The 18,508-nt window shown below is 41.2% G+C and overlaps 1 protein-coding gene across 4 annotated transcripts in view; it reads right to left on the bottom strand.

Moving 5' to 3' along the window:
• Positions 1 to 226: 226 nt before the first annotated feature.
• Positions 227 to 18,508, bottom strand: part of Rad51b (RAD51 paralog B) — a 564,635-nt gene continuing 546,353 nt past the window's right edge. For all 4 annotated transcript variants that reach the window (XM_040274672.2, XM_040274671.2, XM_013357493.4 and 1 more), the window contains 2 exons: positions 10,349 to 10,427; positions 227 to 696 (listed from right to left, as the gene is read on the bottom strand). In XM_040274672.2, coding sequence (XP_040130606.1) covers positions 692 to 696; positions 10,349 to 10,427 — 84 coding nt within the window. In that variant the 3' untranslated portion in view covers positions 227 to 691. The remainder of the gene's footprint in view (positions 697 to 10,348; positions 10,428 to 18,508) is intronic.

Genomic DNA, 18,508 nt, shown 5'->3' with positions numbered 1-18,508 from the left:
TGAAACTTGAATTTACACTACAATAGTCATGCCACTAATGACCTTCCAAATGCCACTAATACCACACATGTTCTGCTTCTCGGTTGGATCTGAACCTGTCAAAGAATTCTGAGGCCATTGACCTCCCTCTAATATAAGAACAGACCCCCATGCCCATGCCCACCCCCAGCCTCCCCCATCATTCCATGATTTCATTTCTGAATCAGTTACTCTTTGGAGACCTCGATTCCTTTACACCTACTCTTTTTATTTGGTGGACAATACTTTATTCGGAAATGTTCCCTCCTGTAATTACAAATCTTGTTAGTCATCCTCTTTCTCTCCCCAGGGGGATTGTGGGCTTTAATTAATTAATGTGGTTAAACCGCTTTGAGGTGCCTGGTTGAAAGGTGCTATATAAGTGCAAATTATTATTATTATGTCTGTTGACATCCCATGGTGGCAAAGCCCTCAGCCCTACACATCTAGAGACCTGAACAAAGGCTTCTTCATCTTCACCTTCCCTGCTAGGTCTGAAATCGCTGGTTCAATGGTCTAGGAGCAAATCTGTTACCATCTCAACAGCAATCAACTAATTAATCCCCATTATGTTGGCTTCCGTTTCCTTCTTCCAAGCAGCATGGTCCTGTTTCATTTCACAAATCACACCCCCATCAGCTCTAGACAAAGGTCACAGTATCCCTATGGCCTGTTAGCCTGAAAGGAAAAAGAAAGAGAGAGAGCTTGAAAAAAAAGAATGTTGTCATGAAATGCACTAACTTCTCACCCTTCATGGAAATAAAACCTTCCTTATAGCAGCCGTCCCCTTCCCCTTCCCCACGGAACCACACCTGGCACACCAGATACCCAGAAACACAGTACCGGTGGGATTAAGGTCCGGTGGCTCTGGCTTGACCTACAAAGGGGGACTCTATCTGCACTGGTGGGAAAAGGTCATCCAAAGATGTCGGGGCCCCTCTTCAGCTTTCTCTACTACCCCCAAGTTTCCCCTGAGAAAGCCAGCTGCCATCTGTAGCCAGGAAGCCCTCACAAAGGCTGGGGACCATGATTTAGATGTTTTGTGCTACACCTAGCACACCACAGCCCTTAACAAATGCCTAGTGCTTCCACTATGATGGTAGCCATTGAAAACAGCCCTGTGGGGGAGACTTGGCCTCTTATAGGGACCAAAACACTCCTTACAAGGTCGTGCCTCAGACCCTTTGTTACAGTGGATGTGGGCAAGCCTCAGGGGGTCATGTCTTCATCTGCCTTCATTTATCCTCCCTATTGAAGGGCTCCTTCAGGACATCGGTCAGTCTCTGTGGGAAATGATTTGGAGAGCAACAAAAGAACTTGGGCCCTTTGGGGGGCCTTCAGAATTCAGTAAACATCTGGACGGGGAAGGCCAGATTCTCAAGCAGTCTAGCTGGGGAGATGTCAAAAGAGAAAGAGCTGTGTGTGCAACGTAAGCTCTTAGTTCTGTGGCGACATTTGTTGTCCAGAAAGACACAGACACCCCAGTAGGTAGAAAGGAAGATTTTTCAAAAGCTTCTCTATTTGACGGTTTTTGTGACTGTGGCTCCTGTTTGTCAGTTCTCATGGCCTGTGTGAGGAAATGGAAGTTTCGCATGGTTAGCAAGCAGCATGTGATGTCTGTTCTGATTCTGTATGTGTATGAATAACCTAAGGTTGCATAAGCCTGTCCTGCTAGTTGTTGTTAAACATTTCTGTTATCTTTGAGGTTTTTAAAGTCAAGGTGACTTACTGGATTCTCAGGATGAGCACATTTTAATTGACAAAAAAAAAAAAAAAAAAAGCACTAAGAAGCTAAGTGATTTATACTTCACACAGTGAGATGTAGGACCTGAACTCTTGACTCTTAATGTTCCCTTTATTGTTGAGTCAATCCATTTAGAACACATTAGTCAGCATGATTCAACATTCGTCACTAATCAGCACTAGAGATGGAACTAATCAGCATTCCCCAGTGTCCCCAAAGCTATCCTCAAATAGCAAAAGAAATTGGCCTCTGTCAAGAGACAATGGAATGTGGTTTTTGTTGGTATTCAGAAGCTGAAGTCTGTTCAAGCCTCACATATTCTTAGGAGTTTTCCTTAGCCATCCTAGTTGGGACAACCCTATTTCCTTCCATCCTTCCATATCCTTGAAACTTGAAGTAGCTGTCACAGTTTGCTGATGATTGGATCTACATAATTACATCTTCCCCAACTAGACTGTGAGCTACATAAGGGAAGGAAACTTTTTTTTCCCTCTCTCAATCTTGTATCCCCTGAGTCCTGAGCAGCATGTTCTGCAAACAATAGATGCTCAACAAATACTTGCTGAACTGAATGAAGCTTAAATGATATTCCATAAAGAATACAAGTCCTTTTGGAAGAGATTTTCAGAGAAAATAAAAAACCTGAATTGATTTAATATCTTTTGGTATTATTACCTGGGCATTTTCACAAATGCAAATTGTTAGTTCTGCCTATGGCTTCTAGGTTCTAAAAGTGGAGTGTGGACCCAGGGTAAACTATGGTCCAAGTCTTGGAATGAAATTTTTCTCTATAACCTTATTTCAACTGCATTTTGTTTCATGTTAAAAAAAAAAAAAAGTAGAGGCAGAAAAAACATTTTGGAAAAAAAAATGTTTATAACTTTGGATCTCCTACCCTATTCTGTGTTACAAGCACTAGTAGCTCCCATTCAAGTTTCTTTCTCAAATGCTGAATAACAGAAAACACATACTAAAATTACTGCCTGAAGAAGATTCTGTTTAGGTAGGGTAGGGTGGGTTGCCAAGATTTTGGGGCACCGGTCCTTGGTAGAAGAACAGAATGATAATGCTACTCCTCTTTTCTCTAGGCTCTGGAAACAAACAGGGCCTCAACAGCATTTTTAGCACATACTATATATTTTTTAAATTTTTTTTAGTTTTTGATGGATCTTTATTATTATTTATTTATATGTGGTGCTAACAATTAAACCCAGTACTTACAAAGGAAACTACCAATTACAATACCAACACATGCTAGGCAAGCGTTCTACCACGGAGCTACAATCCCAGCCCCTATGCACACTATTTATGTGGCATTTCAAGAGTATAACTCTATTATGCAGCAAGCCTGATCAAGGATCTGCACTATTGCAATGTGGGAATTAATCTCTGAAAGGTTTATGTCACTAAATATTCATCTTCCTCTTTCTCTTGTGCTAAAAGAGGTCCCACAATTCACAATTTTTGTGGGTACATGGCCACTCAGATTAATAACTACATTTTCATCATTTCTTGCCATATACCCACAGATGGCCAATATGATATAAGTAGAAATAAAGTGTGTAACTTCTGGTTAACATCCTCAAAGAAAGGGGGATACTTTCTCTCCCACCACCATCTCTGTCCCACACAAATCCTGCTACCTGAATGGAGCAATGATGCTGCGTCATATTGGGTCATGACAACAACAATAATATCCTAGGTGTGATGGAGCTACAAGCCAACAGATTGTCCCTGGATGAACCTGGGGAGCCAAGCTGCCACACCAGCTCAGGACCACATTCCTCTGCAGTGCTCTATGAGAAGGGAGTAAGCCTCTCTTTTACACTACTGTTAGTTTAGGTAGTGGCTATGCCCAGCCAAACTTATAACCCAACTGCCCTCATTCTTGGAGGATCATTATATCAGTGTGACTGATACATTTTAGCTTAGATTTTCAAGATTCAACATTTAAGATGGGGCTAAACTACGTCAACAGAGGCCTATGAGGCCTGAGAGATAAGCAGCTACAGGGGCTGCCATGATGGAAGAGGAATGACCCAAAATCTTTTTGATTTTCTAAAATCTTAGGCCCAGGCTGAATACTTGAAAAGGAGTAAAAAAACCAACTTTGAGGCAGTGAACTTAGCTTTACCTTCTTGAAACTGTTTTCTCAAGAAAATCAAGGTGATGGGTGAACTAAAAGCCCTTGTTTGAGGAAGTGTATATACAGTTAGCTTTCGGAGAATGAGTTTATCAGTGATCATCTAAGTACAGGTATAAGGCACACACACACTGTGTAGAAAATCTCTCTGGAGCATATGGCAAGCTTACATTCGTAAGGCAAGAGATAAAAGAGGCATCCATAAAGAACACATAAGAAGATCAGCCATGGAAATATGACAACACATCAACAATTATACATGGCTGCACAGAGATTGGTCCACTACCTCCACAGAGAGTCTAAATTGGTTAACTTATTTTGAGAAAAATTTGGGAATATATATAAAAGATACCTGATCTATACCTAGAGAAACCCTCAAGTCATGTTATAAATAATCAAAATATCTATAAATAAGGGAGTAGATAATGGTGTATTCATACAATGGATGTGGATACCTGAAATAAATCAAAGAAATCCATGTGCATGAATGTGGACATACATAAAAACATTATGTTAAGTGACAAAACAAAGTTATAAAGTAATGTGTATGATAAATCATTTATAGAAATTTTAAAATGCATTAAAAAACAAATCATTATATTATACATAGATTCACAGGTAGGTAGAAAAGTTTTAAGAATGAAAGAGAAGGAAATATGCCAAATGGTGGAGAACTTTTCTTCTGTGGAGGAGAGTCGGGTGGGGAGGGCCTGGAGTGGGGATAGGTACAAAGAAAGGAGTTTTGAATTCTGTCAAATTTTTGTCCTAGAATTGAAAAAAAAAAATTGAAACTACTAGGATAAAAATTTTAACAGTTGTTAATTCTGGGTGTTATATTCATATAAAATTCATGTTTTTTGATTTTCTGTACTATTCTGTATTAAAAATATTTTTCAGGCTGGGGTGTAGTTCAGGGGTAGAGGGCTTACATAGAATGAGCTTGGTCCTGAATTTGAACCCCAGCACCCCAAAATCTACATTGATAACAGTCTCTCTCTGAGGCTGACAGCCAGAAGAAAAGGCGTGAATAAGGCAGAAGGCCAGTGTGGGAGGTCCTGGAAGAAGGAGATGGGAAATAAATGCAGAGAGGAGAAGACCCTGGGTAGATGGTGGTCCTTCCTCTTTCCCCTAGGAAGTCCCACAACAAAGAGGCCTGAATAAATTTTCTGAGGCTGCAGTGGCACCTGTCAGGACAAGGACAATGTGACAGGCTGGCTCTGCCTTCCTCTTCATGACTTCCAGGAGGAGTTTGAGCTCTCTGAGCCACTGAATCTCAGGGCTCTCTGCCCAAGCTCCAGGCTGTGCCAGGTGTGTGAGTGGTACTAGCCAGACTAAGAATCTTCTGGGTCATTTTGAGTCTACCAGGCAGACAATATTTAGATGAGCTACTGATTCAAATCGAAATCTGACAAGCTCAAGTGGTAGTATTTGGGGGAAAAGAATTTTTCAATAAATCATTCAGTTGGCTCGGTAACTATGAAAAAGGAGTGGAAGAATTTAAACCAACTTTGTGACAAGGGAACAAATAGAGGAGATTAATGCCTTTCCTGATATGCTTCAAAAGGTGATCAAACAAACCATTCTTGATTGTAAAAGCAGAAAGATGAAGCACTTAGCTTTCCATAAAAAAGACCATTGTTTCTTTTTTCTTTCTTTCTTGGTTTCTTCTGAAAAAGTGACTAAGTGACTGAAGGTAGCTTGGTGTTCAGTACCTTCTCTGGACCTGTGTCAGGGTGCCCTGGTCTCCTCTGATGTTCTCCAGCTATCCTAAAATTTATGCTATTCATTCAAACCCAAACTAGTATAGGACAGTGTCGGAATCCAAATTCAACCAGTTGTATCTGATCCTGATTTTGTAAAAACTGTCTAAAAACACGTTTCTATCTCACTGAGAAACAGTTGCTACCTTCAGTCCTGCTCAAAACAACTTTGGCTTTCTGTATTTCCAACCCTCCCTAAATTCCCAAGGAAGAGAGAACAGGAAAAAGAGTGAACAATGTACCCTGCCAGCCTAGCTTCTCCATTCTTAGGGCCAGCCCTGCTTGAGAAGCTGCTTCACCTCATCCATGGGCCTCCCAAAACTGGGGGATGGTTCCAGAAGGGTCTGACCCTGGCTTCTTACATGCACCCTGTAGCATCAGCAACATAGCCTGGCTGCTTTCAATTAGCATCTCTGCTGTGTTCTGGGTGGTACATTTGATGCTTACTAAAGAAACAAAGGATATCACCAGAGCTGATGTGGGTAGTGGTGGAGTTCACTGAGAATTCTTCTTCCCTTCTGCACCTAAGTGCTTTGAGGCCCACCCCATTAAAGCTGGTGCCCCACATCAACCTCTGCTTTTCTCTTGTCACCAGATCCCAGCATCCTGCAGTCTCATTCCAGCCTAGGCCAGCTCCTCTAAACTTTTCCACTTGATGGACACTGGACCTTCCATAGGGGACAAAAGGAAAACTGGATTCAGGGCTCCTCCTCCACCCCCACCTTTCCCACTCCAGTTGCACAAAGGGCTGAACTCTTCCTTTGCCCCAACCTGGCAAAGGAAGCCCTCTCTCGGAGCTGAACCATCAAGAAGCTGCTGGCTGCAGTCAGCTCCCTCTCCTTTGGGGTCCAAATATTTCCAGGGTCCAGGGCCAGGCCAGGAGAGGCCAGGATACCAGAAGAACGTGGGCAGACAAAGAAGATGCAGACGGGATAGTATTACCATGTTAATGGCCTGAGTCTGAGGCCTCCTGAAGATGCAGGGAGGGTGGGTTTTCTTTCTCTTACTTTTTTTTTTTTTTTTTTTGCCAAAGGAGAATAGTTCCGCTTTCTATTTTACTTCAACAATAGCACAGACCGGCTCCTTCAAGTGTTTCAAAAAGCGCCTGAGAAATCTCTAACCAGCCCCTGGGTCTCTCTGGCCTGCCGCTTCATTGTCCCTCCCACCCCAGTGAACAAAGGGGTGGGATGGGTGTCAGGCCCCCAGTTGCTGCCTGTTCTCACATCCTAATCCTTGGGAATGGGAGGGGAATGGCCTGCAGAGTTGCTCGATCCTATTCTGCTCTCACTTTTTACTCCCTTCCACTGCTTGTGCAGAGCTTCAGGTATTAGCAAACCTCCTGGGCAGGGGCTGGAAGGAATCTTGGCCTTGCTAAGAGATAAAAGGCACTGAGGGACCATTCCTAAGTTCACTAGCAGCATGGATTTTTCTTCTCACTGCTCCTGCTCACTCTATTATGGAGCCTGGTGTCAAGGCACAGACCTGTCTCACCCTCCCAGCCCTTCCCCTCTGTCTCTGTGCCCTTCTGAAATGGACTGCAGACCCCACTCAGAGCTCCAGGTGCTACCACGCCAGAGCAACCTTGCACACCAGGAAAGCTTTCAGCCTTGACTTGTGGGTACCTTTCCAAGTTTACCACCCAGGGAGAAAAGGGTTTCTTTGCTTTAAGCCTGGGGAATTGTGCAGGTGTCTTTTTTAGCTCAGTCATCAGGTAAGAAAGGGAAAAATAAGCCTTTATGTTCCAGTGTATGAAGATCTCAAGAGAACAACTAAAGGTATCAGGCTAAATGAATGATAAGTATATCACCCCCCAGGAGGATCAGATAAAGCTGAAGTGAAAAGTGAAAAGAAAGCAAGGAACCTGGAGACAAGAGAGTGAGAAATGAAAAATGGAGACCAGGCAAAGATACACATGAGAGTTTTATTTGTCAGAGCTGACAAATAAAGGCACATCTCTCCATTTATGGAGAGAGGCAAAACAGGCTTGGGGTTTGGGACTTTTATGGGGCAGGCTCAGAGATTAGAGCCCCATGGGTCCTAATGAGGGTGGGGTTGGTAGGAGGGAGTGGTGAGCCTTTCTCAGAAATGCCCTTGGGAGGAAAGTGAAATTTTTCTTAAAATGGCTGTCACTTAAGATGGCCATTCAGATGCTAAGCAAGGACCTTACAAGAAGGCTTTTAGAGATTACCAGGGCTGGTTACTGCATTCAAAGCTTAAAAAAAAAAAAAAAAAAAAAAAAAAAAAGGAAAAGAAAAAAAAGTGTCACCCTGCAATTCCTACATATGAATTCATGACATGCACAAGTGCACACACAAGCACACACATAATAGATATTTCATTAAACAATACAATATGTGATATAATCTGATATTTTCTATTCTCCCTTCTTTTTTCCTAAATGCTGATCATGATTTATCAATTTCATATCATGACCCACTAATTGGTTACAGCAAAGTTTGCAAAGCCTTGAATCAACATTTTCACTTTCAAGAGGACAAAATTAGGGCTCAGAGATTTTCTCAAGATCATATCAGAGCTGAAATGAACCCCAAGAGTTCTTTACAATCAAAGAGGGACCCTCATTTTTCTGAGAGCACCCTTTTCCCCCTTAAAGTCTTTGGAGCACAGAGCCAAGAGGGCAGGGAGTGCCGGAAGTGTATTCAGTGGCACTGCCGACAGAGGCAGAAGGGCTCTACTGCCTCCAAGATCTCTGGGAGGGAAGCACAGCTGAGAGTTGGGCTGGAGAAAACCTGTAGCAAGCGTCCAGGTGAAGTTCTGAGGCCACCCAGGCATTTTATATGTTGGTTGGGGATTTACATTATGAGCCATCTCTCTGAATTTCTTCTTTCCTGGACGCACTGCTCTAGGTCAGTTTCCTTTAGTAATCCATTTTCTCCCATTTTCCAGTTTTTTCTAACAGTCATTCCTTGTGGTTCTTTGACCTTTACCAGTTTATTATATCTCTAGTTTCTCTTTTCTCTAACCAGTTTTCTTTTCCCTGTCAAAATCATGGTCTTAACAATGAGGATCAGGGAAGCAATCCAGTAGATCTTAGTTCCACACATGTCCCTGATGTTATCCACATTAGACCAAGCTTAGGAATGTCATTTATCAAGGTATAAACATCTCAACAAGATTTCACTACAAGTCCTTAGGGCAGAACTAATTCTTTTCATCCTGGATTTGTCTTATAATCTTCCATAGGATTTCTTGAAATGTCCCTCTATATTTGCTATTTACTAGACTTCTTATCTTTTAAAACAGCCTCTAAAAATGAAGAGCTCAAAGCCACACTGTGCACTGGGTAAATAAAAACCGAGCTTTCTGATTGCTTATTAGTTATACACCCTTAGAGAGTATGTAACAAAGGGGCCTGCTGTTTGCTTTGCTTAATCTGGTCTTAAAATCTCTGCTTCTTTGTCAGAAAACAATATTTGCAATTGTAAAAAAAAATATTTACCAAGGAACTTGGATAGCATAAGTCAAAGGCTAAGAGCTAAAGGTCAGTAGTTCTTATCCCAAATTTTTGTGAACCTGAGGGTCCCTGCTGTGAAGCTCAATTGCATCAAACAAACATGCAGCTTTTGAGTCCATTAAGAAGCAGACATTTTAAAAGGGGAAGGAAAGGGAGGGCTGCAGTCTATTCCTCAGTCAGAAGGGTGAACTCTCCAGCCTGCCCCACAGAATTCCTGCTAGATATTTGTAAAGCAATGTGTCTCCATGGGAATATTACTGGGACTACCCTCTTTCCAAAATTGTGGAAAAACCTCAACTTACAAAATCTTACCAGGCAGACATTCCTTCCATGAATGGCCTTGGCAATAAGCTTCTCAGGCCTGAGGTTCACCTATGTATCTCTGTGGGTGGACCTGCTGCTTAATAGTGGGGGACAGAGGAATATCGTGGGCATTTCTTTATCCACAAAGGAGTTTTAGACATCTGACCCTTCTAAGAGACTGATTCTTCTAAGTTTAATGGTGTTTGAATTTATGCCTTTATGTTAATTATTCTCTGGAAAGATTTGCCATTGGGTGCCTTTCCTAACCTCCAGAGTATCTGGCATCTGCAGAACAGTTCTGGCATCTGAATTACAGCTTGTGGCCCAGGAGTGTTCCACTTTGAGCAAGAATTTGAGTCCTTTCAAGTCCCAAGCCTATGTTACAAGGTGCAGGTAGGCAAGGCCTGGTCTCTAGCAGAAGGACCTGCTGAGACTCAAACACCAGAAAGGGAAACATAGTAACCATAAGGAGGCAGGAAATGGAGCTCATGGAGTCGGGACACTCCATGAGAGAGTATGTAACAAAGGGTTACACAGGCTGCCAGTCCAGATGCTGCCACAGCCTGTGAAGTGAGAGGGCTCCTCCACACCATCCAGTTCACACCATAGGATCTCTGTAGAAGACTGATGGTGGCAATTCCTAGATTTCTTCCTTTCACTTTTTGGTTCTTCCAATCTGTTATTAACAATATAGTCCTCCCTCATCCACACCCCAACCTTTTGTCAAATTGTTGCCACAACTGCCAATCTCTTGATCTTGTCAGGGAAATATCACTGGCCAATTCACGTTGGCCTTTGATTCTGTCCTAAAATAGATTCTTTTGGACCACAGCAATGTTACCTCTAGTAGTGAGCAGCATTGAGCATAGTCAGCTTGAAGAAATGGCTTAACCTAAGGATCTTACCTTGAAGAACCAGGCCTTCCTCCTTGATGGTGTAGATAAATGAGGTGAAGGGAGCCAGAGGGGATTTGGCAATGAGAATCTGCAAATAAATCACATTTTTCCAGAGTCAGACAAAAAATCAGGTATGAGTCTCTATTTACTACTCTTCTAACTTTGACATAGAGTGGTATCACATGACTGTAAGTCATAAGGTTTATTATTTTCAAAAAATCTTTTAGAACCAAATGTTCAAATGAATGATATCTTTTCAAAATGATCACTTTAGAAGGATATGGTGTTTATCCAAATATTCTGCCACCAAGTGCCATATTCTTGAACCAATTCTTCCAGAAATAAGACACATTATTTTTTATATCACAGCTACTTTTCTGCTCAAAGATAAACCTAGCTCCATTCTTTAATTTTATGAATAAACAGTTAGTTAAAAAAATTCAAAGTGACCCTTAAAATATTTACCATTACTGCAACTATTCAAATTAACTTGCCAAAGACAAAGCAATGGTAAATTGCTTTCTTGGACCCAATCCCTCACCTTGTCTGTATTTACACCCTTTATCTTGTGACTATATTTTCTCTTCAGGTGTAGTGCATTTTCCATGCCCTTGACTGTGGGGTTGTCCACATGACTTGTTTTGGCTAGTTGTTTTGTGCCAGTTCCCAGATTATGCCTCAAGAAGTCTCAAGTATTTCCATTTGTTTTCTTATGCTTCTGCCAATGCCAGAAAAAAAAAATGTCCAAGCTAGGCTGCTATCTCAGAAGGGTAAGAGACACCTGAAAAGAGCTGGCCAGCCAGGACCATCTAAACAGCTGAACTCGGGGGGCCTATACACATATAAGTTAAATATTGCTATATACCTCTCAACTTCTGGTGGTGGTGTCATGAAGCATTATTGTAGCAAGAGGTGACTGATAACACCAGCCAGAACAAAATACCAAAAGCACTTTTGGCAATGGCATTCTTCTACAACAAATACCTATTTAAAAAGAGATGATCATTTGGTTATTTAAAAAATCAGTATCTTTGTTGGACGTGGTGGCACACGCCTGTAATCCCAGTGGCTCCAGAGGCTGGGATAGGGAGGATCACGAATTCAAAGCCAGCCTCAGCAATTTATTGAGCCCCTAAACAACTCAGTGTGACCCCATCTTTAAATAAAATACAAATAGGGCTGGGGATGTGGCTCAGTGTTTGAAAGCCCCTGAGTTCAATCCCTGGTACCCACCCCCCCAAAAAAAAATCAGTATCATTAACTCATTGTCACACTTCATGAAGATCCACAGAAACTCTAAGGATTGGTAGATTTTTATGATATTTTATTGAAGAAATATGAATATCAGTTTCCTGTTTTTCAAATCAAAATAATATCATCAAAAACAGTGACAAGGGAATGGGGCTATAGTTCAGTGCTTGCCTAGCATAGTTGAGGCACTGGGTTTGATCTCAGAACCACACAAAAAATAAAAAAATAAAATAGTTATAAAAAATATATATTAAAAAAATAGTGATAAGCCAGGTGCAATGTTGCATGTCTGTATATGTGCATAGGCCCTTGGTCAATGCCTAGTGCTACGGAAAAAAAAAAGTGACACTGGGTCATGGAACCACTTAGGTAATCAGGAAAGCAAGGAAGAAGGAAGAATTAATTGCAAACAACCAAAAGGCTTACACATATTTCAATTCAACAAATATTTATTGTCTGTCAATTATGAGAAGTGGTAGAATAACGGGGTAAGGAGATCACAGGTTTTAGTCATGGGGTTTGAGTCTTGCTCTTCTACTAGTTGGCTAATCCTCAGCAGAGCCTGCACATATTCCCTACTAGCCACTCCCCTTCTTCCTTTTAGTAAATAACTGCCCAAGTTTCCACATTTCTCTGCCTCTTTTGCAACAAGGTGTGTAGCCATGTGATTAAAAGACTATGAGTACAAATGCCAGGTAGAACTGCCAGATTCTGTTTTCATAAGAAAATTGCATGCCCTTCATTTTCTCTTTTCCCCTTCCCAAGGGCAGGAACCAGTTCCAACCACATAGACAGGACAACTTCCTGGTCATTATGAAGCAACATGGGAGGAGAAAGCTTGGTGACTTCAGATAGCATCAATACCTTCTAGCTGGGTCACTTGTCCCCTCAGGACAGAGCTACTTGTTTCAATCACTGTATTTCAGCTGTCTTTGTGATATAGTATAGACTGAACTCTAACCAATACTGTGATGCTGGACAACTTAAACTTTTTGAATCTCAGTTTCCACATTTGTCAAATGGGGATAAAAGCATTAAATGAGATTATCATGAAGATTAAATTAAATATATAAAATACTTGTCAAACACTAGTAAATGCCTAATAAATAACAGGAGCATTTCTAAGCTCACCAAAACCCCAAATACTTTGCTTTTCAATAAGGAAGTCTCTAGTTGAATCTCAATAATTTTTAGTAGCTGCTCTAAAATTATTCACAAACTTGCAAACCATTTTCATAACCAATGAGTATAGGTGGGAAATTATACTTTTCATGTTAAAAATTAAGATGGATCATTTTCTGACTGAGGTTGAGGTTCACATGAAGTTTAAGGATGCCCTTTCACAGGGGAACGGCATGGCAGAAGAAAGGATAGTGCTTTTCAAATTTCAATATGGGTATGGATCACCAGCAGGTCCTGCTGACCTGCAGATTCTGATTCAGTAGATTTTGAACAGGACCTGAGAGTCTGCACTTCCAACAAGATCCCAAGAGATGCTGATGCTGTGGTCCCAAGATCACATTATAAGTAGCCTGATTGAAGAATCTAAGAAAAACAAGAGATGGGAGGTATAGAGCCAATTAGAAAGATACTACAGTAATTCAGTGATGAGAATAAATTATGAGATGTGGCCTAAACCACAATTGTGTCAGAAAGAATGGGGAAAAGGAACAAGATCAAATAGGAATGAAAGAAACTAAACATACCCCAAATCTCAGATTGCTGTTGTCTAAACGTAGCAACCAAACATGAAACCAAAAGGGTATAAATAAATAGCAATCAATAATGTGACATTCCAATGCTTGATGAAATAATAGCCCCTGCACCTAAGCCTCCCAATTCTGTGGTGCCACCTCTGTAGTCTAATGCCCATCCTAAGAACAAGTCCTAAGTCCCAGCCAAGGGAATCTCACACCTGTGAGGACCCTTCTGCAGGCAATCAAAGGGTTTGAACAGGTCACTGATTAATGCTCCATTTTTGGGGGGAGCAGTATTTAAAATGAGTCATCAAAAGGATGATTTGTGTGCAGTCAGAAAGAGGAAGTGATAAATAATGTCAGATGAATCCCACTTCCTTTTTTTGGGACAGAACTTCTAGATCAGAGGGCTGTCATCAACATGAAATATCTGATTTTGGGAAAAAAAGTGTGACAAACTCTTTTGACAGCCTGGTAGATAAAGTAAAGACAAGTTGCACTGAATACTAAGACCATTAGAGTGAATTTGTAAGTGGCGCAAAGCTCAGTAGCAACCTGTGAAGGGATCAACCTTTGATGTGATGCACTGGTTTCTAGCCTTGGTCCTGTTCCAATTTTTAACTGACCTGAATGAGGATGCTGACATATTCAACTACATCCATACAACAAATGTGGAATCCAGCAGGGACTAGAACTGACAAAAAAAAAAAATGTTGCACTAATAGAGCTTAAAAGCTAAAGGAGGAAAAAGGCAATAAACTAAATATGGTATCTTAAGGTGATTATATGTGCTATGGGGAACAAGGGCAGTTAAAGAGTATAGTAAAGAGTATATGAAGTACATCAGAGGAGGGTGTCATTTTTAAATAGAGTAGTTTGAAAAGACTTCTTTGACTTTTGGATCATGTTACTAACCTTATTGATGGGTTGTTTTAATAACAGGAAGGTAATAGAAGACAAGAAAGTCAGAGGAGGAATTCATATATTAGATCATACAATCATGATATCCTAATGAATCTCAATTTGGTAAAAATATTAGGACCATGTGTTTTAGAATGCCAAAATCCTTGAGAACAGAGCACAAACTTTGGCTATAGAATAGAGGAGATAAAATAAAGCATTCAGAAAATGGCTTAGAAATGTTGGTTAATAATAATTCAACATGAATCAGGAGTAAGATGTGATTCTCAAAGATATAGTATGGTCTTGGGTCATTGTAATGGAAGTATAGTGTCTGGAACAAGGGCTGTGATAGTTCTGCTGTCCTCTTGACTCAGCAAACCACACATTACACAGTGTGTATAGATTGGGGCCCAGAGTCCAAAAGTGAAGCTGAAAAATGGGAGAGCCAACAAGGTGAAGATGGGGCTGGAGTTGTAGCTCAGTGGTAGAGCACTTGCCTCGCAAGTGAGAGGCACTGGGTTCGATCCTAGCACCACATAAAAACAAATAAAGGCATTGACTCCATATACAACAAAAAAATTATAAAACAAAAACAAAAAACCAGGTAAAGATGCCAAAGCAATCCATAATTAACACACTGCAATGCAAACATGATTGTCAGAGGACTGGGTGAAGGTGTTTAATATGAGTTTTCTGATCTAGAGTTTGATAGTGTTACCTACTTGAGAGGAGATGGATCAATAAGCTTTCAGTTCAGTTGGTTTTGGAGGGGAAATATAAGTTAGCTTTTAGCTTAGTAGATTTCAGGGTGGGGGAGGGAGTGATGCTTGCCATGTATCTTTGTGAATACACACAGATTTTTCTTTTTAAAGATCTGAATCAATGTCCAGTGCCCATGTGCTTTTCTGTCATTCAAACTATAAACTATCTTCTCTAAAGTAAACAACTACCCCAGCAGAAAATTTAGGCTATTCTGTTTCACGTGTTCAGCCATTCCATAAATTTGGGTTGTTCTAATATCTGACCTGGGCTGCTATCATGTGTCAATCTATCTTCTTCAATATATAATGTCCTGCAGGGAGGCCTAGAGGCCTAAAAAACCCTCCAAGTCCCTAGTAAAAATTCTGATCCCACTCAATCCTGTGTGCATTGTGTGGAGCTGACTCTGGAATTCTCTAAGTTTTCAAAGAAATATGTACTTGAATAAGTATAGACATATGTGGTTTAGAAAGCCTGGAGCTCCACATGATAGATATTTGGTATGGTGAGCTATTAATTCTACTCTCACAGATAGGTTATTTTTTTCCTGACTATTTCCTTCATATAAGGCCAGTTCTCTTTTTCTACTGCCTATTCTTTCAAGGAAAGTGGTTACAAATATTTTTAAATTATTTTGAGAAATATTTAAGATATGCCTAAATCCCAAATCATGGGATAAATAATTTCCATTTTTTATATCATCCACTCATCTATATACTTGTGCAATCCACACATATTTATGGTATTTTTCCTTTTTGCTGGAAAAATACAAGATAGAGAGGTTCTTGCTTTCATGAAGTTGACATTCAATGACAGAAAACAGCACAGGGAAACCTTGGGGCTGTTGGTCTTTTCCCACTTTGACATTCTACTATGTTTCCTTTGATCTTGAGCATTCAATCCGTCCGTCAACTAACACTGTACTCTGGGCCAGGAATACTCAATTTACCCTGTGTGAATTTGAACTTATTAAAAGACTATCATCTGCTTCTACCTCGGCTTCTGCCTCTGTTTATTTATCAGATGCATATTCTGAACCCTTAGAGGGATAGAGTTTGGAGGCATTTGCTTTGACCTCACCTCTTTCACCTCCATAGGGTCCAGTCAGTGTGTTGCAGCTCTGAACACCTAAAATGACGCATGGACGTTTTTTTCTTACTTTATGTGTGGAGGTTTCTCCCATCTTACAATTGAGAATACAGAGGCCTAAATACTTTAATTAAAGGGTGGAAGTAGCAGTTTGCCTTTGGGGCTCTTGGGCCTCTCCCTGCACATCCTCTCCTCCTTCTTTTATGTTCCTCTTCTAGGGTATCTATTTCATTCTCAGCAAACAAGTTCTTAGTTAATTCTCTCTAGCCCTAAAGTGACAGCTGGTTGAAACCTTCCAATATTCCCGTTCACAGGTGTGTTTGCACTTTAATATAAGGCTCTCAAAGGAGAGGAATGTATCTACAATGGCAGAAAGTACAATAGGATTGGGGTAGGTGGGGAGCCTTCCAGGGTTCTACAGTAATAACAATGACAAGAACAACCATAGCCAAACAACATTAATCTTTGCAACAATGCTTTGAGGCAGGTAGCTTATGACTGATAAAGCTGGATTCCAACTCAGGCTACCTGGTTCTACAGGCCCTTAGAACCACTGTGATGGCAGCCCCCAATCTGCCACATATAGATTACTCTCCTTCTGTGGAGAAAAACATCAAATAAGGCCAAATACACAGCAACAAATAAAGATGTTTTTCTCCCCCTTGCAGCATGGATATTGCATGTTTCAAGACAAAGAAGTAATTAGGTGCTGTAGCTGCTCATGAATTCCATACTGGCAGTTTTCCTTCCACCTTTCATCTCTTAATGTCCACATCCTACCTATTCTTCATATTCCTGTAAATGTCACCTCTTCCAGAAGCTTATATTGGTTTCTCCAGTCTAGAGTGATCTCTCTTTAATCCCATTATGATTTATCTGTACCTCTAATAATAACACTGCTTTCATCACTATTTTTCAGTTAATGTTACCTGGATTCCTCTTCATCTATTTGAAGACATGACCACATCATTGCTGCTGCTTCTTATAGCAACCTCCAGAATGGTACTATTTATAGAATGGAAGCTTATCTTTGAAATGCAAGAATGAATGCATAAATGCACAAATTGGTAACCTACAGCAGCTCTACTGAGTCATACCCACTCTCAGGACTTACCTGGCATCCCCTTCCCAAAGTTAGGGGACTTAGAAGATGCCATAGAAAATAGCAGGCTGCCCAGTCAATCCCTGCCCAGATTCTCAGCTTGGGCAGGGCCCAAAGTCAAGTCTTTGGTTCCAGCTTGCTATAGCATCACATGTTTTTCCTGGCTTGATCCCACTTCCAAAAGGCTCAGAAAGTGGAAAAGGAGTCACGGAATAGAAAGTGCTGGGCATAGGCACTCCAGGTCTTCTCCAGGACAGTGATACCTTCTAGGGATAGTGCCTATGTCCTCCTTTTAAAGTATAAGTGTGCCCTCATCTGAGGCAACCCAGCCCAGTCCTTCTCTATGGGTGGCTAGAAAGGCTAGTGCAGAGTGGGTGGCCAGAGAGGCCGGTGTGGAGCAGGCAGCACCGATGTCAGAAACTTTGGGTTCAGGCTACCCAGGAGGCTGCTTTTGTGGAGCTCTGGTCCTGGCTGGTTCTCTGAGAGTTCCTGCAGTGGAGTCCCACCTTAGGAAACAGTGAGTGTTGCCTTTGTGACCAGGAAAGCAGACATAAAGGGACAGCCATGCACTGAAGGCAAGTTGGCACCAGCTCTTCCACTTTCTCTTCCTTAATTCCTATGCCAGGAAAGCTTCCTTTAACACTGGTGATGAATCCTTCCTCTCTCCTATTTCCTTCCCCTTTTTATCCACTACCCCAAAGCTCAGATTGGTTGGGGGTGAAGGGCAGAGGGAAATGAGCTGGCAGAGAATTTCTTCCTGTAGGGGCAGGTGGTCTGACTGGTTTTCTTTCTGTCCTGCTCTCTGCTATAATGTGACGACAAAATACGTTCTGTCCAGAAAACAGGGTGAGAAGCAACTGAGTGAGATGGCTCAGAAATATGACTTTGTACACATCCACATCCACAACTTCCTGTCCTGTTAGTTTTTTCAATCCTGTTTCAGTCTTCCCCATGTTCAGCAAGATTATATGTTTTGTTTTGTTTGTGGTAGAGGCTCAGCTCCCAACCCAGAGGTACTCTACCACTGAGTCACATCCCCAGCCCTTTTTATTTTCAGACAGGGTCTTGCTAAATTGCCCAAAGTTGGACTTGAAATTGTGATCCCTCTTCTTCAGGCTCCTGTATACCTGGGATTACAGGTGTGTGCTACTGCACTTGGCTTATCTGGTTGTTGATGAACATAGAGGTGATGTGTTTGTTGAATATGTTTGGTACTTTTATCTGCAAGCAAGGGTACTGTTGAGAAGCAAGGGAGAAACCCACTGGCTCTGAAATGTCCTTTGACAGGGATGCTATTATCTCTCCTCAAGTGGAGTCCTAGGGTAATAAAACCCATTGCTAAATTAAACAAACCTTTCCTCTAGCTAT

This window comes from Ictidomys tridecemlineatus, chromosome 5 (assembly GCF_052094955.1).
Source record: "Ictidomys tridecemlineatus isolate mIctTri1 chromosome 5, mIctTri1.hap1, whole genome shotgun sequence".
Taxonomy (NCBI): Eukaryota; Metazoa; Chordata; class Mammalia; order Rodentia; family Sciuridae; genus Ictidomys; species Ictidomys tridecemlineatus.
This window is presented reverse-complemented; position numbering and strand designations above follow the sequence as displayed.